The sequence below is a fragment of the Procambarus clarkii genome, chromosome 23 (genome assembly GCF_040958095.1).
Source record: "Procambarus clarkii isolate CNS0578487 chromosome 23, FALCON_Pclarkii_2.0, whole genome shotgun sequence".
Lineage (NCBI taxonomy): Eukaryota > Metazoa > Arthropoda > Malacostraca > Decapoda > Cambaridae > Procambarus > Procambarus clarkii.
In genome coordinates, this window is record NC_091172.1 from 28,666,183 (window position 1) to 28,693,207 (window position 27,025).

Sequence of the window (27,025 nt, forward strand, 5' to 3'; positions counted from 1 at the left end):
TCGGAGAAAGGAAGCCTGTTTAAGACTTATTGAAGTTCCGTTCACTCAGCAACACAATTTTACAACGATGCGACCCAACATAACCTAAATCCCTGGTGCCTATTTACTGCTTGGTGAACAGATTCATAAGGTGTAAGGAAACGTGCCCAAACGTCTCGTCCAACCCTGGGATCGAACCTAGAACATTTCGGTTGGAAAGCAACTGAGTGGTCGTGTTGTACATCTGATTGCACCGTTTTAAAGCGCAAAGCAAAACTCAGCTCATGGTAATATATATAATCAATTTGCTACAAACAATAATCTGCAACAAAATTGTGTCACGCCACGGACCCTTGTAGTGAGCAAAGCTGAAGCACCTTCCTCACTTGCAGCAACCATCCATTCCTTGGGCCAGATTCACGAAGCAGTTACACAAGCACTTACCAACGTGTACATCTTTCCTCAATCTTTGACGGCTTTGATTACATTTATTAAACAGTTTACAAGCATGAAAACTTGCCAATCAACTGTTGTTATTGTTATAAACAGCCTCCTGGTGCTTCGGAGCTCATTAACTGTTTAATAATTGTAAACAAAGCCGCCAAAGATTGAGAAAAGATGTACAGGTTCGTAAGTGCTTGCGTAACTGCTTCGTGAATCTGGCTTCTTGTTAGTGGCGTTACTTATATGTTGCAGCATGCTGTAGCGCCTCCACATTCCTCCGTCCCGCCACCAAGCCTCCACCACATCTTCAGCACCACCTTATACTTCTTCGCCTTTGCCATCATCTCTCCTATATTACAACGATGGTGCCTCCTTCGTCTAGGTCTTCATCCTCTTTTCCTTAACTTGAAGAACAAGATGTTATGGCACGTTCCCTTACATCTGATGCTTCTGTTCATCTAGCATGAAATTGGTATCCAAGAATTATGCGACTGTTGTGGGTTGAATCGTGGGGGGACGTTCAGTAGTCGGACTAGCGCAGCGGAGGGGGGGGGGAACTTCGATAAGCCCGTACAGTTTACCTTTGGGTCAACCCGTCCTCTTAAAAATAACGTCACTTTTGGCTCGTATGCGCACTATGGCCAAATTTGGACGTAATTTGAAATGAAATCGACTCACAAAAGTGACGTTCTGTTCCGTTTTCTGTTTGAGCCGTCCGACCGACCACGGGAAACCATCTCAAGACTCCCTCACCTGTACCCTTTGCTCCTGTCTCGCCTGGGATACTAGATCACCCCTCCCTTACCTTGGGTACCGGCTCGTCCCCCCCCCCTCATCAGTATGATCATCTCCACCTGCCTCACCTGATCAACACCTCCACCTGCCTCACCTGGGGCACCAGCTCGCCTTTGCGCATAAGATTCTGTATCATGACGACCTTCTCGCTGGGCAGCGCCGTGTAGGTCTCCGGGTCCTCCCTCCAGCAAGCAACGTGGTCACGGAGCATCTGGCCGACACACACACACGCCCACCCTGGGTACAGGTACGTGATGCCGCTCATCAGCCGCCACTTGTCACTCCCAGGGCCACCTGTGATGACAAGAGCCACATGTGTCAACATTGAGTGTTACGCACTCTACTGAATGTCGCTTAGCGCAGTCGTCTCGCAACCGTCATGGGTTCGTTACCCCAGGCAGTGCCAGACGTTTGAGTACGTTTTCTCAGCCTACACACTTTTAATTATAATCAGCTTAAGTTAATAGATGCCTGGAGTTAGTCGACTGTTTTGGGTTGCATCTTAGGGGATGATCACCTACGGTAAGCTTGATAAGCCCAATAGGTTCTCAACTCCCGACAATGGGAAACTGAATCGTGTCATTATAAAAAAGTCATAAAGGTGTTTAATTTGAGTAATAGTGTAAATTACATCGTTCTTAACGTCACTGCTACAGCTCGGCCCACATGGCCTTGTTACTCTTGAAGACAAATTTGATAAGTTGAGACATTCACTCACAAAGACTCGAGAAGTTCTAGATAAAGAAATCTGGGTTCCTGCTACTCAACAAATCCACTTACGAAGAAGTATGGCCATATAATTAGTGTCCACTTGAAACATTTACTGCTGCGAACCACACAGGGTAAATTTACAATTTCCGATAAATTAACTATGAATTAACTTAAATCCTTCAATATAAGTAGAATAAGTATGAATAGTTTATGGGAAATATGAGTTCATTTATCATAAGTTATAAGTATAAATAGTTCTGGTATTGAAGTTTCGTAAAGGACTAGCGAGTACCTAACACTAACTAATAACAGTCTGAACATTTGGTTACAATGGAAGTTTAGACAATTGTTCATACAAAGATCCAGAATCTAGATAAGCAGGAAGCAGCCGAGAGACGGGATTAAAGAACTGGAGACCCAGAAGAACGGGCACGAGCTTCTAGCAAGTCACATAGGTACAGGCGAGAAAACATTGCGTTTCCCACGGAGAACAGGCAGATGGCTGACTGTCATAAAAAAAGGTGAAAATCAAAAACACTTACCCATGAAGAAGAGGCAAGGAGGAAAGATGGCATCTTCCGAGTTGACGTTAATGATTGAGGTGGAGAGCGGTTGATTCCTCACAGATGCCGTCATGTTTCGGTACTCGCGGTACGACCCTATGCAACCGAGAATGGATCGTGACATTAGAATAAGGCAGTCATGCACACAGAAGGATCCAGATCCAATGCCGGAATAAAATTATCACAGTCATCGTGACATCATACACCGTGTTCATGCCATATAATAATTATTGTCTAATTATCAATGAATTAGAAATAATTTTAATTATAAAACAAACGTTTATCTCTTATTTTGGTTACGTTAGGTTAGGATAGGATAGGTTGCTTTGGATGTATTTTCTCAGGTCTTAGACCTTAGTCAGAGGTTCCCAACTCATCCTGCTGTTTAGATAATAGTTTTTGTAACTATGTGCACCACAGTACATACATTGACGTACTAAGCAGTTAAATAGTAGAATTTTGTACTATTCACTTTATAGTCTGAAAAAATTAAACTAATAACAAACTTAAATATTCCTAGGCCTAGTATAGCTCATATATGTACTATATTAGGGCTCAGTTAGCGTGTATTAGGCCTAGGAAGGTAAGGTTAGGTTTGTTCAGTTCGCCTTTGCAACATAAGTAGAAAATCTTTTCCGGTTTGTCCAAATTTAATACTACCGATTTCTACTTTCTAACTGCGTCGTACGTCGGTATATGTACCGTGGTTCTCATCCTTCCCATAAGTACTATTAAAACAGGAGAATGGGCTGTTACATGAGACAACATGTGGGCTATGGAGGTGGGACAAAGATGCAGGGTCGTAGAGATTGCTCACTGTGCCGAGACTTAGGCTATGGTGATGTGACACTGATTATGGTGAACAGGCATAAGTGTTGGGATGTATAGTGAGCAACATTGAAAGACGCAACTCTAAGATGAATGGTGAAGCACAATTCATGGCAATGGGAAGAAAATCTTGATGGTGAGATTATAGTGAATGGTACTGGTACACAGGTCAAGAAAGATAATAAGACACAAATCAGGATAACGGAACACAAGTCAAGACAGGCAATAAGACATAAATTATGATAATTGGACACCTGTCAAGCCAGACAACAAAGCACATATATTGGGGGGCTCAATGACTCACAAATATTTCCAAGTAATATATATAGAGATGAGAAGTTACTCATTGATACAGACCCACAGAGGCCCGTGAGGGAGGAGGCAGAGGAGGAGGCTTCATAATTTTGTCATGTGCTCTCTGGACGTCTCTAAACACTTCCTCCTGACTCCTCTCCCCAGACACCTGTAACGAAGCATTGGTTTCACGGTATCAAACTATCTCATATTCATTGGGTGGACTTCTACACCTTTTCTTTAAGTTGTTCAATACACAAAAATACTATAAAACAATTAACATTTTTAAAAGCCTGTAATCAAATATGTTATTATATGAAATCTGTCGATTTATATTTAAGTTAGAAAGTACTAAGGAAGAATTTACCTAATTTACATTAGATGAGGATGTTAGGTTAGTTTTCGTAAAAAAAAAATATACAAAACGCATGTTATAAGTGCTAAGGCTGAATGTATCTATCAAATCTTTTCTCAATCTTTGGCGGTTTTGTTTCCAATTATTTAACAGTTTACAAGCATGAAAACTTCACAATCAACTATTGTTATTGTTGTAAACAGCCTCCTGGTGCTTCGGAGCTCATTAACTGTTTAATAATTGGAAACAAAGCCGCCAAAGATTGAGAAAAGATGTACAGGTTCATAAGTGCTTTCGTGAATCTGGCCCCAGGACTATGTTCAGAACTAAACTATACTTGATAGTTGGTCCGGAAGGAATTGTGGGGAGACTTGATAACCCGCCGGAGGCTCAGTGCCTAAGCCCAACACCAATATTAAAAGATATCACTCACCACATAAAGAAGACCGTGGTTGTCGAAGTGTTCGCACACAGGCAGCACCTTGCTGTGGAACTCTGAGAGATCCTTCCTGGCAGCGTCCAGCATAAGGGTACCCATCCTCGCTCCAGCCTCCAGGTTACTGAGCAGTGTGGACTCCCTCCAGTCCAGCAGGATGGCCCCATCAACGTTACCTAGCTGCAAATGTGTAACATAACGTGGGATGGCTGTTGTGTAGCTTTCTGAACATTTGTATGCTTTCAAGGAGATTGAGTTTGGTTTCCCTAATTATATACAAAAAGCTTGTAAATGCCTGAACTTTGTGGCGTTGAAGTCATGCAGAAAGTGTCTCCAATTGCTTGTGGGTCTTCCTGCGAAGGTGTTAAGGAGTTTGGTCAGTCGAGTGCTCTTACTGGCTTAAACAAAGTGTTGATAACAGTGATATCAAACAGGGTGCGGTCAAATCGTATATAGATGTTTCGTATATTGCTCGGTTTATAATTGTTAAAAAAAAATGATGAAATGTAAGGTTGGATTACCTAAGTTAGGTTATTTTGGTTAGATTATTAAGTTGGATTGGCTTAGGGTAGATTAAGTTAAACCAAGTTGGGATAAGCGAAACGTCTTATGTACGAAATTACCTATATCTTCACACACACACATATGTACAAGTTTGCAAGTCGAGTGTGTACAATGGTTGGCACCAGTGATAGGTTAAACAAGGTACTATATGTCATAATTATTGTATAATTATAAAATCATACTAAATTATAGAGGTGGTATGTGACAGCAATACACCATGTTTTATTTTTCTTAAACTATGTTTTCTTCCTATTCTCATTGCAGTATTTTATAAGAAATAAGTTTGTGTCTTTTGCTTGTATCCTCACAACATCATATATAATTAGTTTAAATATTGTTAGACTGAATATGATTACATATACATTAGATTCACATATATATATCACGTTAATTAACTTTTAATTAATTAACACGTTAATTAAGCAGCAAGTAACTTTTTCCTTGTTTTTGGGGAATAAGTGTTCCAAATTTATCATTAAACAAAGCAAAATTAAAATCATATTTTCTAAACATTATTTCCTCAGTTGGTATTAAGCTTCCTTAGTGATTCCATTCCCCTGGGGTCTAGGAGAGTCGAACCGTGGACCCTACGTGTCTGAGGCCGAAGCTCGATCGACCGAGCTATTGAGGAGTCTTAATAAGGAAAGTTTCCAGAAGCAGCGTAAAATTATCCAACTTTTAATATTAGGAACTCAAATTATTCAGCCGTATTAGTATTATGCCTAAACTGTCAATTTCTTGGTATTATGAATCAAATTACCAAAGTTATTCCTGTTACAGACACGTATACTCGAACCATTTTATGTTATGGATATTATGCAAACAAATTATGAATTAAATTTATTCAACATATTTGAAATATGCGCTTAAGCGTTCAAATCATTATCGTTTCAGTCAACCTATCAACTTAGCTATGTTATGTATAAATTACCCATCTCATTAGCATATTTACAGTAATTTCCTCCAGGGCTTGTTTCAATCTAATCTAATACCACAGAAAAAGGCTAAACAGGTACTTTTGCCTCCTGCAGGATATGTTAATAATTTTAACGAGTGGATCTTAAGCCACGGTCTTCAGGAGGCCTGGTCGACGACCGGGCCGCGGGGACGCTAAGCCCCGGATGCACCTCAAGGTTAGGTAACAGTCTGTATCTTCCCAACGCTATCAGAAGCCTCAGCAATTTCAAATTGTTGAGGCTTTCCTCTTTTTCCCTCTCTTGGTTCACTTGGTTTTCCTCAAATTTCCTCTTTTGCCAAGACGGCTTGTACAGTAGTTTCCTTATATCTAATGCACCTGTTCACCTAGCAGTAAATAGGTACCAGGAAATTAAGCTACTATTGAGGGCTGCATCCTGGGGATGGTCAGCAGTTGACCTATGGAAGATCTCGATGAACCTAACAGGCTTTCTGACCCTGGAAAAGGGGAAACTACATGACAATTACCAGTAGGATTTCTTAAAATTCATCATAAGCAATAAGGGCGACACTAGCTACCATCATTTTTCTTTACGGATACTACTGCAAGTTCGACTATAAAAGGATCAACTTCTCAAACTCATAAAATATGTCAAATACCAAATATCACAACCCAACGATCTCAAATAAAAAAAAAATAGCAAGCGTTATCATGTTTAATAAATACGTATATATATGTTTAATATATACTGTATGTATATATTAAAAGAAAAATTCTAAAACTTGATTACTTCATATAACTTAAAATTCAGAGAAAACAGCTACAGTATACCAAGAAAACTACCAACAAACAGTTACAGTGTACCAAGAGAACTACCAACAAACAGTTACAGTGTACCAAGAGAGCTACCAACAAACAATTACAGTGTACCAAGAGAATTACCAACAAACAGTTACAGTGTACCAAGAGAATTACCAACAAACAGTTACAGTGTATCAAGAAAACTACCAACTAACATCTACAGTGTACCAAGAGAACTACCAACAAACAGTTACAGTGTACCAAGAGAACTACCAACAAACAGTTACAGTGTACCAAGAGAACTACCAACAAACAGTTACAGTGTACCAAGAGAACTACCAACAAACAGTTACAGTGTACCAAGAGAACTATCAACAAACAGTTACAGTGTACCAAGAGAGCTACCAACAAAAGCTACAAAGTACCAAGTAAGAGGGCTATCAAGAAACTGAAATAATGATTATAATATATATGTGTACCACCTCTCTCTTCTCTATAGCCTTGGAGAAGATAATAATGGGTATTCGGTGAAGACCTTGCAGATTCTCCCTGAATACTTGAGTATTTTCTTCTCCAACTACCCTTTCTTTTGTGTTACTTTCTACAGTGTGATTTATTGATTTTATTTATTGTATTACATCGTGTTACAGTTCACAGAAAACACACACATGTATAGCAATTACTGTTTGAAATCCTCATTCAGCTCTGCAGAGGTGGGGTTTAAAAGGGGTTTATATATGAATCAATATATGAATCAAGCAGCGACATGAAAAAAACCTAGAGAGATTACAAGTGTAATTGTTGGCTAGAGTATAGACATTTATGATACCAAAATATGCAATAATATTTCACTGAAGGCACATCTCCCATGGACTGCTCTGGGAGAATAGCATGGAGAGTTAGGGGTTTACGAGCACTTCGACGTTATTATACAACAGAAGAACATCAGTGAAAAAATACCATAATCCCAGGATATAGTGCTTGGGGATTGAAATGGTGGTGAGTGAACAAACATTGATAGGATAATTATATTATGAAAAAATATCGATATGCTGTATATCTATAGCTATAGTTATACAGTATCTATATTTTATTGATACTAGTGTGCAGTTATGGAATAGTCGGTTGTGTATGCTGCCATCGTCCATCTGGAACTGAAGAAGCAAGGGTAATGTACCATATACATTAAAGTGAATCACAAGAGAGTGCAACAATGGTGATTAGTTCGTCCAAAGGGTAGCCTAACACACTAGGCTGGGAGGAACCTGGTGGGGGATAATTAAACCTACTGGTGTCCCATAAGTTGGGATGCATGGTAAGAGAGCTCTTGGGATAACTACTGGTGCCTCAGAAATTGGGATGCTTGGGGGAGAAATCAGGTGGGATAACTACTGGTATCCCAGAAGTTGGAATGCTTAGAGAGAGAGATATATATATATATGACTTTTCTATAACACCTCCGTAGCAGCAGCACATTCAGACAAGGACTACACACCAAAATGATAAAACTTCACACTGATTACAGGGGGATGGTATTAGACAATCATCAAAACATCATGTGATCATGTTCAAGGAGAGGAGAACATCATGTGATCATGTTCAAGGAGGGGAGAACATCATGTGATCATGTTCAAGGAGAGGAGAACATCATGTGATCATGTTCAAGGAGAGGAGGGGCGAACAGAACCCAGTGCTACTGACACATCACTGGAGGGAGAGGGTCAAATGTGACTTACCATACGACCAGCACTCCTCAGCTTGCAGCTCTGACTCAAACAATAATCTCTCATTCTCAACTTTTCAGGGGGGGGGAGGAAAAAATAGTGAATATGACTGTCAGTAAATCAATTCAATGCTTGAAATAATACAGCTTGCAAATAAATTAAACCATGAAAAAATAATTCTTTCTGCGTTAAATTATTTTGTATTTATTTGACTCTGGATTCATTAATTCCCTAAATTTTAGAATGATGGAGTTTTAACTGTATTTTTTAAATTATTGTACACATTCTTATATATTATATAACAATAATACAAGAGAGCTTTGTAATGCAGTAAAAAGTAATTGTATGACTATTTTACATGAAGGATTCAGAATACAACACAAGAAAAATACATAGGAAAAATAGTGCAAGATGGTCAAGATTAGAGTCATAGATCTTCTTGCACACATAACTTTAAAAATATGAAGGGCACCAGAATCCTACAGATAGAAAACGGTGAATGGGTATTGTTTGGAGTATCTATCACCCTATCAACCGTATGAGGGGTTTTAAGGCCATCACAATAGCTTACAGACCAGACATCATTGATTGATTCATGTATACGTTAGTCCTGGATATAATCCAAAAGTAATCATTTAGTTCGGCCAGGTTCCATGTTATGTTCCTTACATGGTCTCTAAAGAGCAGCAGCTTGAGATGCCAAAGGCATATAAGCCTCTCAGTAATGAAAAAATGTTAAGTAAACGATTAAGGAGGTGGCGGAATTAAGTCCGGATATATTAGGCAATACCCTGAATTACGGAATAACCACAAAACCCGACCACATCTCATCTATACACCTGAGGTACAGAACTGTGAATTAATGTATAACAACTAAACGTTGTATACACATATTGCATAACTCTAAGGCATATTACTATGAATTAAGATATAACCCTAACAACTGAATACACTTCTATAACTGAGGCTACTGTGAATTTCTGTGGTGCCAGAGGAAGCCCCTGTGGGAGTTCGTCATAAATTACATTATATTGTATAAGAGTTAAGAATATGTAGTCATAGTCATCTCAGCCTACAGTTCAGACCTATTGTCTTGTGTATGATCCTCGTTCCAGTGTGAGAGTCAATACCAGTATTATCCTCACTTTAATAAGACTTAATTTAATTCCTCAGATTAGCTAATTGTAATTAAATTTGTAATTGTTTGATTAAATTTTGATTAACTCAGATTGTAATTAAATTTTGTCAATAAAGATGTTAATAATAATAATAATAGGTTACAGTCATATACGAGGTGCTACAAGACAAATCGAGGCAAATTCGACAGTGGAACAAAACAATTCGTCCCAAAACCTGGTGTATGAGCCTATGAGAGTTGATCTTCATCTTTCACTACATTTCAGAAATGTGACGAAAAATTTGATAAAGTTTTATTTATTTGCTTCTCTCTTTTTTTTTTACATCATGGAATAGCATTTTGTATAACGAATTTCACTGAATTCTAAACACAGCTTTATTTAAACGTCTCAGTACACATTGTACAGTACTTATATTAAAAAAAAAAGTTATATGTAAACTTGCTTTTTTGAGGAGAATTTGTTTTCACCAAAACAGACCATTCTAATTTTTTCAAATACCGTTCAAACAGTCACTACTTGTATGCACTAAGACACCAGACTGTCCGGCAAAGATAGACAGGCTTAGCGATCATATTGTATATGATCACTAAGTTTTTATAATATACAATATAAAGATCACATTTACATCAATTTATAATGGAAAGCACTACATTTATATAATTCTCAGTAAACCAATTTTTCCTATCACCGAGCATGAGCCGTAAATCCCAAATGTTATACTTGATCCTGCCTCGCAAGAACTTCAATATTTTGCCTACTGATTAACCTTCCTGCCTGCCTATCCACTCACAAAAAAATGTAATCAGAAAGTAGCATAATTATTGTATTCTTAATTTTCTTGCGTTTTATGTTAATATGAAAAATTAAAAACCTCATTAAATGAACTCTAATGCTTGGTCCACATACAGCTTTAAGCGTGTCTTTAATCCAGTTTACAAGAACAACTTTCTGCTTACAAAAATAAAATATATGTCTATTATTCTCAATTTCAGTACACTGGGTCACACCTATTGTTGTCCTTAATGCCCAACATCAACAACCTATCATTTGTAGGGAGGGTCTCATGAATATAGCGATATAATAGTTCACATTGTTTTGGGGTAATAAATTCAACATGAAGGTTTACCCATATTACTCGCCAGTTAAAGAGTGAATATGCCTCCTCTACTCTAGAATGTGGGAGCATAACATCATACACGTGTTTACTGATTATCATTAAAAAAACTTCAACATTACAAATCTGCCTGAGAACATCGATTGCCCAAGAATAAAAGTGAGGTGAAATAATGGCATGGTCAGTATACTCTGGCATTATATTCTAGATTATATTACATCCAGTCTCCTCCACATTTCTTATGTTATTCTTTATTTATAATGATTTCTGAATCACACGCAAATATTAATTATTTTACAAATGTTATTTAATGTGAAATCTGAGCATTATTTTTGTATGGAACAAAAGCGGATTAGTCTTTTTTTTCTGAAAATAATAACGCAAAAAACATATTTTGTCATGCATCAACAATGTTTTGTATCTACTTAAAATCTTCCAAGCCGGGTGAATAATATTTTCCAAGATGGGTGAATGATATTTTCCAAGCTAGGTGAATTATATAGTCATGCAGAATAAAAGGCTGGGCAACTAGCATCACTTCCATAGCTACCAACTCGACCAGCTTGCCCTTTCTCTCTCTCTGCCATTACCCAACTAGCAGACCAGCAGACCAGAGAGGTGCAACTCGGGTATAAATAGTCTGTCAGCTATTACTCGCAAGGGACAGCATCATGCACACTGGAAATTAAGAGTCATTACCCCCGAGGAAGCGGCAGCGTCACCAAGACCAAAAAAATATATATAGCGTCTATGTCTCTGGGTGGTGTTGCATAGAGGGGCGTCTGGAGCAGCAGGTAACGCAAAGAGAATATGCCCAGATTGTTCTAGCCAAGGCTGGGTGATTGATAGAGAAAATAAAGATGAAATTAAACACCTTTCAACCAACTTTAGGCTTGTGCCCATATACTGACCAATCACTTGAATAGTTGGCGCGGAAAAGCCTACAAATGTAGAAGGCTTTCATTGCATGTATGGAACTTTGTGACAAATTAGGTTGCAAGTAATTGGTTGTATGTTTGGGTACATTCTAAATATCGGGCTGTAGTTGCGAAAATATAGATGGGATTAGCTGCAAAAAAATCAGGCAAGAGGAGGAGGAAAAGGTGGAGGGGAAAGAAGTAGTAGAGATAAGAGAGGAAGTACCTCAATATTCCTGATGAGAGTTCCACGGTCCCATTCCAGCAAGATAGCCCCAGTGGGTCGGCCAAGCTGGTGGAATGTGAGACATTTGATTACCACATCCACTTCACTCGTACTGAGTATAGTCGACTGTTCACCCACACCCATCTCTCTCAGCACAGTCGACTGATCACTACACCCATCTCTATCAGCACAATTGACTGGTCATCACATCCATCTCTCAGCATAATCGACTGAACACCACGCCCATTTCACTCAATACAGTCGACTGATCACCACACCCATTTATCTCAGCACAGTCAACTGATCACCACACCTATCTCACTCAGTACATTAGACTCATCACCCCACTCATCTCATTCAGCACAGTTAACTGATTGTTCAGCCTCCTTACCACTTAGTAATGTCGACTAATTACCCACCATAATTAAGACACAACCAGGTGCTCAAATAGCCCCTTGCCACAAGCACATTTGGTTATTTCACCTTAGTCACAACTGGTTGTTACACCCCCTTCACAACCAATAACACTTATAAATATTTATTTTACCAGTTTACATCATAATTTTCCAGAAAATTCGTCATCATATTTATTCGTTGTTGGGCTTCAGCCTCGTCAACCTCTGCAGGGGTTATTAAGGCCATCAATATAACTGACAGATTTCGTGTTGGGCTTAACGCCTATCGACCTCTGGAGGGCTATTAAGGCCACCACAATTGTTTACTGACCAAGCAGCAAGTATACTTTAGTCTTGAACATAGTCCAGGACTACGGGTAAACTCTGAGTGCATTACACTGAGAAGAGGGATACACCTCTTGGGGTACATATCCCTTGACAAGAGCTACCTAAGTTGATCTAAGTTGGGTAAGCTAAGAGATCAACCAGCAATCTTTAGTTCTTAAAATAATTCAGGATTAAAATATAGTCTACGTGCAAGGAGAACCTGAATGACCCTTTCGGTGTATAGACCTTGAATGATTATCACATTAACTTAGGCAGCAAAACTACTGTATAAGCAAATTTTATAAATATAACACATAAGAAGACATTACTAAATAAAGTATTATTAGGCATAGAGATTTTAACACGACACAGCAACGTAAAGAGTACACAATAATCTGATTCTTTTCATATAATTCCTAAAGATGGGTCCTATAGTGCAGTAGTCTACGTCCTCGACTCACAATCGCGGGTTGAAGCTCCAGGCGAAACAGAAATGGACAAGGGAATTTTTGTTGGACAAGTTTCCCGTCACTTGATGACTTTGTTCACCTAGCAGTAAATAAGTACCCGGGAGTTAAGCAACTGTTGAGGGTTACAGCTTTTGTAAGGTCAGTAGTTCGACCTATGAAGGATCTCGATATAAGTTTAGTATAGGCTTCTTGTCACCGTCAAAAAGGAATTACAGTAAATTATTACAACCCACATATAAGTAATTTTGTCAGTCTGTGTTGTAGGAGGGAACGTTTTCTGTAACTTGTTGTTAAGAAAGCATGTAACGAGTATAACCTAATATTAACAATACCTTCTCTCTAAAAATGCTTTCTTTAGACTAGAACTATTTATTTTAAATATTGTTAAATAAAATCCGCTAGTTGCATTTAATAACTCTATAATGATATAAACTACTTCAGTTTATTCTTGTAAGGAGGCTTCATGTGAATCCGGCCAGTAAAGAGATGAGGTGCCAGAGGCACAATAAGGGAACACCGTCTGAACATTACGAAGATCACGGTTGTTCAGTATCTTCCCAGTAAGTATAAGACATATAGCCGGAACAAAATCCAAAGACTTCAAGAAGAAATGTTATGGACAGTTTTCTGTTAATTAAGAAAAGCCGGACCAACCGGACTGTGGTGGGCCTGCGGGCCGTTCAAAGCAACAGCCTGTTGAACCAAGCTCTCACAAGTCAAGCCTGGCCTCGAGCCGGGTTTGAAGGAAAGAAGAACTCCCAGAAACCCATCTAGGTACAATTCGGACCAGTGACAAATCATCGCTGCATCACTTCTGATTTGTTATGTGCTTATCGACGCCACATAAACATTACACACAGAAATCACAATAGCGTGATGCATCAAATGAACAAATCCACAAGGGTCGTGACGAGGATTCGAACCTGCGTCCGAGAGCATCCCAGACGCTGCCTTAATCGACTGAGCTACATGGTCAAAAGGAGTTGAAACCCGAAGTTCTACTGAACTTACTGGATCCTGCAGCCTCTCCGAGACACAAACCAGGGTTTTACACAACTCCCCCATGCACTCGAGCTATTTCAATAGGCCGTTCTCCCTCTTCGCCCTTCCTTCATTACACACAGAAATCACATAAACATGTTCCCCTCGGGACGTTTAATAAACAACAAAAGAATTCAATGTAACCAGCAGTGATGAACATTCCTATTCGATCACGATGAAAATGGTGAAAAATCGAATGAATTTAAAAAGAAAGCAAACGACAATTAAAGTTCGGTCTGATGGTACAAGATTACAGAGACAAGCGAAGCAAAGATAAGACGTAGGCCTATCTGTTTTTTTTGTTTCATGTAGCAGAGGGGGGTGGGGGGGGGGAAGATATGTCTTATGCCTGTTTTGGCTTTGCATTAATGATAAGCCTATTTAATGTTGTTATTATTATAATTATTATTATTATTATTATTATTATTTTAGATATCGTTTCTTACCGGTACAGTTTTATAATACTGTAATTTAATTTAAAATATATACACATAACATAATAAAGTGGTGAAATCAGTAGTTATATAAATGTATATTTAATGAAGCTAATGGTGTGCCCAGCATCTCCAGCATGGTAGGAGTCACAGTAATGTCCTTGGTGTGGCAGATACCACTTCAGATTTACCTGATTTACCTGAGGGTTAACATGTCACTAGTGGCCTCGATGAGGGGCAGGAAGCCGGTGACTTGTCAAAGGTACCCTCAATTGCCCTGATGATTTTATCCAGCTGGATATACAAGTTTAGCACGAATATTAGTTTCTTAAATAGATTTGAAATATATCTCCCCGAAACGCTTTGCGTAATAGTGGCTTTAGGCGTTGTATGTACTAGCTCTATCTATATATCTATCCATGTTTGTATCTCACCTTGTATGTATATGCTTAACCTGTATAAACATTTGAATAAACATTTGATTTTATATAATTATCCTGATTTAAATCAAACAAATTTGTTGTTGATAATGCAACTAAAGTGCTAGTTTTCTATTCAAAACTAGCTTTCAAATTTGGACACATTAGCAATATTACTGAAATCACTGAGTATAATTTACCTCAACTATTTCGTTTCAACTTAAAAAAAATACTGACGAGGAAATTAGCATGCAGTTTTCTAATGCCCAATCTTTTAAAGCTTTCTGGAACATATATCCATACAAAACTGTAGATTGTGTACACTCGTACTGCTTAAACTAAAATATATATATATATATATATATATATATATATATATATATATATATATATATATATATATATATATATATATATATGTATATATATATATATATATATATATATATATATATAAATTTATACAGTATATATATATATATATATGTATGTATGTATGTATTTGGAGAAGATATGATAACTAAGGCGGATTATAATAACAAATACATAAAAGAAAAGACAGTGCTCATATGAGATTTTTAAGAAAACACCATTATCAAATTATAAGAGTATGCCTAAGAATACCAGGAGTTGATGTAGCCACTGATGATCTACTTTAGTAAAAAGAATGGGAATAATAATTGAATTAGCTGAATGTAATGATTTTCCGGAAGAGCCGATAAGGGTATGGATACCTAACTATCAATGGATAAGGAACAAGTATCATCATATCATTGCCTAAGGAACAAGTAATATCATATCATTGGCTAAGGAACAAGTAATATCATATCATTGGCTAAGGAACAAGTAATATCATTGCGTAAGTTAAGGAACAAATAATATTATTGTGTAAGTTAATGAACAAGTAATATCATTCCCTAAGTTATGGAACAAGTAATATTATTGTGTAAGTTAAGGAACAAATAATATCATTGTGTAAGTTAAGGATCAAGTAATATCATTGCCTAAGTTAACGAACAAGTAATATCATTGCGTAAGTTAAAGAACAAGTAATATCATTGTGTAAGTTAAGGAACAAGTAATATCATTGTGTAAGTTAAGGAACAAGTAATATCATTGCGTAAGTTAAGGAACAAGTAATATAATTGTGTAAGTTAAGGAACAAATAATATCATTGTGTAAGTTAAGGAACAAGTAATATCATTGTGTAAGTTAAGGAACATGTAATATAATTGCCTAAGTTAAGGAACAAGTAATATCATTGCCTAAGTTAAGGAACATGTAATATCATTGTGTAAGTTAAGGAACAAGTAATATCATTGTGTAAGTTAAGGAACAAGTAATATCATTGTGTAAGTTAAGGAACAAGTAATATCATTGTGTAAGTTAAGGAACAAATAATATCATTGTGTAAGTTAAGGAACAAGTAATATCATTGTGTAAGTTAAGGAACATGTAATATAATTGCCTAAGTTAAGGAACATGTAATATAATTGCCTAAGTTAAGGAACAAGTAATATCTTTGCCTAAGTTAAGGAACAAGTAATATAATTGGCTAAGTTAAGGAACAAGTAATATCATTGTGCAAGTTAAGGAACAAATAGTGTCACTGTATGAAAGAAATAGTGCCACTGTATATAGAACAAATAACATCACAGGATAAGGAACTGTAGTGAAAGGGTTATGATAGTGGATGATCGCCTCTCACCTTATCGTTGTAGTGGAGAACATCCTCCATATGCCGCGGGTAACCGGACACTAAGTATCCTTTGCAGCGTTGAGTGAGATGCATCTCTCGGGCCAGCAGAGCCAAGGCGATAGTCGCTGAGATGGACCGAGGCGACCCAAGGTCTGTCGAGACGAAAATTCAGGCGGCTGATTATCAATTAAGAACACTGGTGGGGGGGGGGTGTTGGTTATAAGGGATCACAGGTGAAGCTACTTCGTACACAATCATACCTTTGTATCTCTTATATTCCGCTTATGGAATTCGAATAACATATATATATATATATATAAGAACTTACCTCCTACATCTTATTCATTCACAATATTCCTGCGTTATTCTCAAAAACTTCAATGTACATTTTAATTTGTAGACATTAATGGTAAGTGTGTATCCAAAAAAAAAAACCCTGTGCATTGGGACATGAGTTATCTGGATGTGCAAGAAACAAGAAATTCTCATAAATATATATATATATATATATATATATATATATATATATATATATATATATATATATATATATATATATACACACACATAGAGAGAGAGAGAGAGAGAGAGAGAGAGAGAGAGAGAGAGAGAGAGAGAGAGAGAGAGAGAGAGAGAGAGAGAGAGAGAGAGAGAGAGAGAGAGAGAGAGAGAGAGAGAGAGAGAGAGAGAGAGAGAGAGAGAGAGAGAGAGAGAGAGAGAGAGAGAGAGAGAGAGAGAGAGAGAGAGAGAGAGAGAGAGAGAGAGAGAGAGAGAGAGAGAGAGAGAGAGAGAGAGAGAGAGAGAGAGAGAGAGAGAGAGAGAGAGAGAGAGAGAGAGAGAGAGAGAGAGAGAGAGAGAGAGAGAGAGAGAGAGAGAGAGAGAGAGAGAGAGAGAGAGAGAGAGAGAGAGAGAGAGAGAGAGAGAGAGAGAGAGAGAGAGAGAGAGAGAGAGAGAGAGAGAGAGAGAGAGAGAGAGAGAGAGAGAGAGAGAGAGAGAGAGAGAGAGAGAGAGAGAGAGAGAGAGAGAGAGAGAGAGAGAGAGAGAGAGAGAGAGAGAGAGAGAGAGAGAGAGAGAGAGAGAGAGAGAGAGAGAGAGAGAGAGAGAGAGAGAGAGAGAGAGAGAGAGAGAGAGAGAGAGAGAGAGAGAGAGAGAGAGAGAGAGAGAGAGAGAGAGAGAGAGAGAGAGAGAGAGAGAGAGAGAGAGAGAGAGAGAGAGAGAGAGAGAGAGAGAGAGAGAGAGAGAGAGAGAGAGAGAGAGAGAGAGAGAGAGAGAGAGAGAGAGAGAGAGAGAGAGAGAGAGAGAGAGAGAGAGAGAGAGAGAGAGAGAGAGAGAGAGAGAGAGAGAGAGAGAGAGAGAGAGAGAGAGAGAGAGAGAGAGAGAGAGAGAGAGAGAGAGAGAGAGAGAGAGAGAGAGAGAGAGAGAGAGAGAGAGAGAGAGAGAGAGAGAGAGAGAGAGAGAGAGAGAGAGAGAGAGAGAGAGAGAGAGAGAGAGAGAGAGAGAGAGAGAGAGAGAGAGAGAGAGAGAGAGAGAGAGAGAGAGAGAGAGAGAGAGAGAGAGAGAGAGAGAGAGAGAGAGAGAGAGAGAGAGAGAGAGAGAGAGAGAGAGAGAGAGAGAGAGAGAGAGAGAGAGAGAGAGAGAGAGAGAGAGAGAGAGAGAGAGAGAGAGAGAGAGAGAGAGAGAGAGAGAGAGAGAGAGAGAGAGAGAGAGAGAGAGAGAGAGAGAGAGAGAGAGAGAGAGAGAGAGAGAGAGAGAGAGAGAGAGAGAGAGAGAGAGAGAGAGAGAGAGAGAGAGAGAGAGAGAGAGAGAGAGAGAGAGAGAGAGAGAGAGAGAGAGAGAGAGAGAGAGAGAGAGAGAGAGAGAGAGAGAGAGAGAGAGAGAGAGAGAGAGAGAGAGAGAGAGAGAGAGAGAGAGAGAGAGAGAGAGAGAGAGAGAGAGAGAGAGAGAGAGAGAGAGAGAGAGAGAGAGAGAGAGAGAGAGAGAGAGAGAGAGAGAGAGAGAGAGAGAGAGAGGAGAGAGAGAGAGAGAGAGAGAGAGAGAGAGAGAGAGAGAGAGAGAGAGAGAGAGAGAGAGAGAGAGAGAGAGAGAGAGAGAGAGAGAGAGAGAGAGAGAGAGAGAGAGAGAGAGAGAGAGAGAGAGAGAGAGAGAGAGAGAGAGAGAGAGAGAGAGAGAGAGAGAGAGATATCTTTCTTCTTGTAAACCAATCTAAAATAAGAGATTTTGTTCAAGTAAAAACGTGAGCTGCTCATGCTGCCTGGCCTTGGAATAAGCCTCATAACTAAAGGAACGAAATATTTAACCAGCTGTCATGTCCCAATTACACAATTTCTCACACTGTGTAAAATAAACAAGGTGCGCCACTGTGATCAGATTACACTAATACTCTATTATAGCAACAAATTTATAGTCACCTACCAATATAAATAAGCAGAGAAGAAAATGCTTTCTACAAAAACAATCTTCGTCATAATAGGAGATTTATTTATTTTTTGCGGTGAATTTATGTACATGGAAACCAGACGTGCTGAGGAGCTATGCTGGATAGCCAGACGTTTCGATATCCTACGATTTTTGTTTTGTTTTTGCCTTTTAAGTAGTCAAAAAAAACTAATATTGCATACAGATAAATTGGTGATAAATATCAGAAGAGATAATCATACAGTCATTTAAACTGCAGTTTGTGAGGAAAATTAAAGAGTAAACAGGATATATATATAATAAAGGATATATATAATAAAGGCAGGTGATAATGATGTACAGAATTCTTTTTGTTCTGCATAATTTGCACTGTACAGCACAACAATCTACAATTTACACAGTATATATATACTGAATAAGAGTTATGTTACAAAGCCATTCTCTGTAATTCCACCATGAGGCGAAGGGAGAGGAAGTGTTCTCTTTATGGCTCCATCTCTGACATTTGATCAGTACACACCAGTATTTTTAAGTAATAGATAGGAAGCTAAATATCCTCTCAAAAGGGGGGTGAATCTTTTATACCTGTGTGTCGTAATAACATTACAAATGTTAATGGCATTCCTGTAACTAATACAGTACTGACCAATTAAAATGTTTCAATATAATTGTGAGAAATTAACATGAAAGATTGCATGAAATTGTGGTTGTACAATAATTACGTGCAAACACAATTTCATGTAATCTTTGAATTTCATTTCTTGATAAATTTCTGAACTAAATATTTAACTTCCTATTATTTAAAGAATAAAAGAGAATGCACACATGTGGATCACGAACATGGGTAAGAAAACCAGGGCGTGGAGCAGCTGCCGGCGTCTCAAATGCTGGATACTGCAGCTGCGATTGAGGCTCAGATCAGTCTGACTAGTCACTAATCAGGGTAGGTCATCAACTTGGCCGGGTCACCAACCGGACCATGTTACCAGCTTGGCCAAGTCTAACAGGCTGGCCAGGTTACAGCCTGACTGGGTTTACCAGTGGTACTGGGTCATCGACCAGGCTGCACAGCACTCTGGCCTGATCATCAACCTGAATAAGTCACCAGTGCAAGTTACTAACCTGGCTAGGGTATCATCCAGGTCAGATCACCAATTTGGCTTGGCCATAGCCTGGCTGGATCACAAGCCAAGTCAGGTCGCCAGCTTGTTCAGAACACCAAACTGACCAGGTCACCAGCCAGGTTAGATCACCAATCAGTTCAGATTACCGATCAAGCTGGTCCAATGGCCTGGCCGAGTCACTGAAATGGTCAGGTCACCTGGGTAGCACACCTATGTGGCCAAGTAAGACCTCAGTATGACCTGGTCACTCCGTGGCCAGTCACTAGGCCACATCAGGTCACCACATATTACGTGGATGCAACAAAAGTCAGGGCCAGGGCTCACAAAGCACTTAAAGCTCCCCATATGAGATCTGTACCTCTTACTTCAATCATAACAACTTAATCGGTATTTATTAAACAGTTTGCGACCTCCGAAGTGCTACGAGATGGGCCTCTACCCAAGGTTATTATTGTTATGGATGACCTGGTAGCGCCCTGGAGCTCGTAAACTGTTTAATAAATCTGGACTATGCCGCCATGACAGGGATGTCCAGATATCGTAAGTGGACACATTAAGTGCTCGATGAACCCTTACCCAGTTGGCGACAAAATTGAGCGAGTGAACTACCTTCTATAACCACTTCCTCAGTGGTCTCACTCTTCACCTTGCGGAAAGGGAATCTTTTCCCTCTTTTACTGACGACTTTCTTCCGAGGCTGTGTCGCTGTGGAGATAACAGGACGGTGACAGTTCTCATAATAACTTGTAACATTCACTATCTTAATTCTTTGGAAACTATTAATATTACGACTGATTTATTAGCAGATTTCGCAAGACTTTAGCTTACTGGCGAGCTGATAACTCGAACAGTTAGGGGCTCGCATGAGCTTAGAACGCACGGCTCTCTGACTCCTCTGGTGCAATGTTATCTTGTTTTCCATCTCCTGGAAACACTGGCTTAATGAATTAATAATTAAAACTCGGTAAATACATAAGGTATAATACTACATCCTATTTCCGCAGCCTCTGAAATGAAAATGGAGAGCGAATTCTCCTTACAGCATAAATGACAGAGACTGTTACTATACCTAATTCCATGGATTTAGTTACAAAATTGAACAATGTTTCAATTAATCCTGATATTAAATTAATCAGTTTTGATTAATTTAATATCATGATTATTGACTCAATTTTGTGAGTCAAACTTTTGGATTATTAATATCAGGATTATTACTCACTTTTGTAAAGTGAGCTTTACAAAAGTTCCTGTTGATGATATGCCTGGTTACTTTGCTCATGAATTTATGAACTATGAATTACCTTTGTCGGAGAATGACTCTCAAAGTATTCCAAGAAAATGTCCCTGAACCTACTCCAAGAGTCTGAACGGATGAACAGTATCCATCTCTGGCTTTGAACAGCTGAACTTAATCCAAAAGACTAGCTCTTATTCCAGGGTCATTTACGGTAACATAGTCATGTTCAAATAATGAATGATACAATAATCAATTAAGGAAACGCTACATTTACTTAAATCCCCCAGTGGTTAAATTTAAGTAAATAATATCAAATTAGTGTTTAGTTACACACAGAAATCACAACTGCGTGATGCATCAAATGAACAAATCCACAAGGGCCGTGACGAGGATTCGAACCTGCGTCCGAGAGCATCCCAGACGCTGCCTTAAATCCTCGTCACGGCCCTTGTGGATTTGTTCAGTGTTTAGTTAATAAGCTAAACAGCACTAATAGTTCAATGTGATATTATCATTGTGATGATTACCTACACCATAGGGTGTCTTTATCCTCAGATTAAGTCTTCTGATAGACCTTACATATATATATATATATATATATATATATATATATATATATATATATATATATATATATATATATATATTTATATATATGTATATATATATATATATATATATATATATATATATATATATATATATATATATATATATATATATATTTATATATATATATATATATATATATATATTATATATATATATATTTATATATATATATATATATATTATATATATATATATATATATATATATATATATATATATATATATATATATATATATATATATATATATATATTTATATATAATGCACAGACTACCCTATTCCAGTAGCTGAAGTTTATAACTTTTTAGACACTCAACCCACCAGGAGACTCGAACACTGGCCAACAAGGTGGCAGTTGCATGCTGTATCCACTACGCTATACTTCAAAGCCATAAGAGAGGTAGGAATTCTGAGGTATTTAACCAACCAGAATTCCAATCCTCTCCAATCCTCGCCTGGGAGAGGATTGGAATTCTGGTTGGTTAAATACCTCAGAATTCCTACCTCTCTTATGGCTTTGAAGTATAGCGTAGTGGATACAGATAACTGCCACCTTGTTGGCCAGTGTTCGAGTCTCCTGGTGGGTTGAGTGTCTAAAAAGTTATATTTATATATATATATATTTATATATATATATATATACACTATTAATTTAGTGCCTATGAAAGGTGTATGATAGCTGTGGTTCTTATTTTAATACCTTGCTCCAGATTAATTTTATTTTTGTTTTTTCTCGTGGTGTGGTCAAATAGCACACAGACGGTTCGCACACACCATGATTTTCATTTTTAAACTGTATATATCAGTAATATTATGATAAACGTAAATGATCATCAAATTGTATTTTTTATTTTCAAGTACATCTGTAGTGTCGTATGCTGCGGACGTACTCGCAAAACAGCTCTCTGTAACAAATGTTCAAGAAATGTGTAAAGATTTCATTCAAAATTATTTACTACCAGAAATTTTACCCAAATATCCCCAGTTTAACAGCAGTAGGTAATGAATGCAGGTGACTGTAACCTTTAACCACCGCCGTCCACTTGGAAGGGCGGAGTGCATCATAACCTAATCAAATTATGAAACTCGCTTCACCGAAATTTAGAAACTACTTGATGTCGTTCTCGAACCCATTGTTGGTACATACATTAATCAGTGTAACTAGCTTATCAAGACTAACTTGGTTAGCTAAATTTATTTTAGAATTCAGTTTCTGATCCCATTATGTGCCTTATTAAGCTTCACTATCACCCTTAGGATAAGTATGTGGTGCATACGAAGTGAACTTGTTTAACTAAATTCCGGGGAAACGACCAGTCTGGTCTCACCGGCGACCGTATAACAACACTATTTCTCGCTCTCTGCTTGGACTTGTACATACTTCACAACAACATACTTATTGTGACGAGTTGTTTAACCCTAGTTTGGTGGATGTGTGAGATATTAATGTGATAACCTCGAAGTTACTGCCACTCCCAGTCTTTCCAAAACAATTGGTAAAGAAGAACAATTGGCATCCGCGTCACCGCTACTGGCATACTTGTAGGCCAGGGGTAGCCTGGGGCATACTGAAGGCTGGTCTAGTATGTATCAACAACAATCTCCGGCTGACACAGGGCTGACACCGGTTTCAAGAGGCATGGTTTGTGCAGTCCGAGGTCCTCTTCGATGCTTATAAGGTAAGCAGTGACAGTGAGCAGTATATACACGCCTAATTGGCGGCGATGCAACTAAATATCATTCGCTAGACTGGAATAAGCTGTTAGATTACGTCAGATTGGGTTAAATTACCTTAGGTTAGGCTGGCTTAGGCTATGCTAGGTTAAATTAGGATATGTAAGATTTAACGAAACCAGAAATATTGACGAACAGTCATACGTACTAAAATTACCCTGCATGCTTTCCCTACGCCCACTGGTTTCAACCCATAACTCCGAACAAGAAGTGGGACTGACCATTCTCTTTGATGTATTCGCTAATGACGACTGAGAGGTTGATGTGTCGGTAACCCTCATGGATGTCGGCCAGGTTCTGCGCATGGGTCATCTTACCGCTCCCTGGCCCACCTGGGAAAAATTGAAATTGAAATTGAAATAAGTTTATTGAGGTAAAATAACACACAAATTGATGAGGTAGCTCAAGCTATTCTCACGCCGTTCAGTACAACGTGTTCATACATATATAGACACACATCACAAACAATAAACATATTGCCAAACATTCTGAGAACTAAACATATACATTTCCTCCTTTACACAAGTAACCTGCGAACCAGTGTACACAATTGTCATTGAAAGCATAACTACTCAACATTAGACAAAATAATTGAATTTAAATTTTGAGAAATTAATGATATCATAAGATTATGTACAGTTATTTGTGATACAGGTATATGCCTATATATATTATACGTTCCCCTACATTTACAAAATTGCACGTAATAAAGCCTGAATATTACGTGTAATATAAAATATATTATATATATTATATTTTTCTTAATCAAATTCGCATCAAAGGGGACAATGTGCAAATTACCGAGGAAGAAGATAACGGGGGCGCCTGTGATCGTCTCCGTCGGGGCGGTGTTGTTGGGTCCTCCTGGAGGCGCCGCTGTGTTCGGGGTGGTCGCCGCCGTTGTTCCGGCCTCCCCATTCCTTCCCTCCCCCACCAACGGGGATCCACTGCGATCTACGGAGGGAGAGGGCCTGTTAGTGGTATAGGAGAACTCCGTTAACCGGGTGGAGAGTGCTATGAAATCTTGGTTGGGCCGGTGGAAAGATGCGTGTCAGTTGCATATTGTGTTGGGGATATGAGAGCTTCGATAAAGAGGGCAGTGATGTTGGCTAACTGGTGCAGGTATAGGCGCCTCTTTAGGGTGGGTGGAAACAATAGACTCCTGTGTGTGAGGATTGGTCTATAGTGATTAATTTTGGATAAATACATCCGAGTAGTTTGTAGGGTGGTAGGAAGCGCATCTTCACAATTTTGCAAACGAAAAAAAAAACAGCTAAATGGCATAAATCTAAGTTAAAGTTTCAGGATGGGCGTGACTTGATTACTCATTCTGTGCTTCCACTGGGTACAGTAGTGTCTCCTGTCCTGGTTGTTCCCATGTCCATAGCAGACGAGGCTGCTAGTTCATATTTGCCACCTGCGTTTCATCTCTGACAGCATCGCTATCTTTGTAAACAGAAAACCCAGGAATCCCGCCACGCTTCGCCCAGCTAGTCGTACACTACAGTATTTGCCAATATATATATTATTCATCACAGACACAGACACCACAGTTGTGTGAATCTGTATGAGAACACAGTAACGAAAAAAGTTGTACGCATTTATACGACTCTTGGTATCAACACTAGGCTAAAGAGAGTGAATAAAAAGACAAATTATCGGCCAACATTATACGATAATTGTCAAGTAAGTAAAAAAGCGAGGTTAGCCAGCTTGCAAGGAATATACCCCTAGCAAAGTGTCTAGTTAATAATTGGCATGGTCTCGCAGGCACTAACAGGGAAAAAGGTAGTGGTGCATACAATTAGGCGGGTGGAATTCCCTTGCTTGTCATTCATCTGTTGCTCTCAAATAATTATTTCTCAAGTCAAGGATGGGCAAGAGATCTGTTAGTTTAGTATCTGCCCCAATAGTTCGGTTTGTTCTTGACTTACGGTCGGGAATCCTAGGTTCGAATCCCGGACGGGACAGAAATGGTTGTAACTATTAGGTGTGAAGGATAGATGAAATTGTTTATGTAATAGTCTAAGAAGAGGTGTGAGAAAGACCTTGAGTGCCCTCTGTTATGCTTTTGCGCTACCGCTCACAGGATGAGTATGGGGTGCATAATAAACTAGCCGCCTCCGGCGGCAACAATAAAAAAAATGGTTGGGCACATTTCCTTTCCTCGAATACACCTGTTCACCTCGCAGTAAATAGGTACCCGAGAGTTAGTCAACTGTTGTGGAGATGCATCCTGGGAAAGTCAGTAGTTCGACTTCGGGGAAGGGGAGCCGGTGGGCCGAGCGGACAGCACGCGGGACTTGTGATCCTGTGGTCGATCCTGTGGTTCGATCCCAGGCGCCGGCGAGAAACAATGGGCAGAGTTTCTTTCATCCTATGCCCCTGTTACCTAGCAGTAAAATAGGCACCTGGGTGTTAGTCAGCTGTCACGGGCTGCTTCCTAGGGGTGGAGGCCTGGTCGAGGACCGGGCCGCGGGGACACTAAAAAAAGCCCCGAAATCATCTCAAGATAACCTCAAGAAGGGTGGAACCTCGATGTAAGCCCATCGTATAATTTGTATACAAGTTACATATCCCAATAAAAACCGAATTAAAACTTCGCTAGTCACGGCAGCATACGCTGCCCCAGTCATTACAACATCCACAGCACCAGTCACAGCACCAGTCACTGCACCAGTCACTGCACCAGTCACAGCACCAGTCACTGCACCAATCACTGCACCAATTCTCTGCATGACAGACGGCGTGTCACTCATGCGTTAGAGGAAATTAACTTTATTTCTTCAGATAGCGGCAGTAATTACTTGTTTTATTTATTAGGTCACACAAGCCCGTTTCACTTCTTTGATGTCACGAGATCAGTTTATAAAATAATGTGGCTTGGTACGACATCATACAAGATGAGACACGTCTGTTTAAAATGCCGTGACTGGCAACGGTAAAGATATACTCAAACGTTATGGTTTACTGCCTGATAAACATTCTGGAACCGAAGCCGGTTTAGCGGCTGCTTAAGTGAACGAATAATTACAAAAACAAATATACCTGTTAAATAATTCCTCAGTTAAAAAAACACCATTTTTTTTTGTACATATATAATTTTTTTTGTAATGATTTCACCACAAAACATGTATGGTATAATTTGTAAATGTTGCGAGTACAAACTTTATATTTAGAGTTAAATTATGTATACATTATATATATATGTTATGCTACCTAGCACGTGTCATACTGTCATACTCTCATGATATCCAGCAGTAATTAGTATATAATTAAGACAGCTACCAGTGAACAATAGTAAATCAAAG

At 38.7% G+C, this 27,025-nt stretch overlaps 1 protein-coding gene across 7 annotated transcripts in view; it reads right to left on the reverse strand.

Moving 5' to 3' along the window:
• The window catches only part of LOC123763978 (adenylate kinase isoenzyme 5), a 90,465-nt gene that overhangs the window by 10,495 nt on the left and 52,945 nt on the right, over positions 1-27,025 (reverse strand). For 4 of the 7 annotated variants that reach the window (XM_069330035.1, XM_069330036.1, XM_069330038.1 and 1 more), the window contains 9 exons: positions 24,516-24,668; positions 23,936-24,046; positions 16,601-16,743; positions 11,807-11,872; positions 8,423-8,482; positions 4,403-4,585; positions 3,678-3,783; positions 2,472-2,588; positions 1,313-1,512 (listed from right to left, as the gene is read on the reverse strand). In XM_069330035.1, the coding sequence (XP_069186136.1) occupies positions 1,313-1,512; positions 2,472-2,588; positions 3,678-3,783; positions 4,403-4,585; positions 8,423-8,482; positions 11,807-11,872; positions 16,601-16,743; positions 23,936-24,046; positions 24,516-24,668 (1,139 nt within the window). The remainder of the gene's footprint in view (positions 1-1,312; positions 1,513-2,471; positions 2,589-3,677; positions 3,784-4,402; positions 4,586-8,422; positions 8,483-11,806; positions 11,873-16,600; positions 16,744-23,935; positions 24,047-24,515; positions 24,669-27,025) is intronic. The other 3 variants (XM_069330040.1, XM_069330039.1, XM_069330037.1) reach the window with 2 other exon arrangements.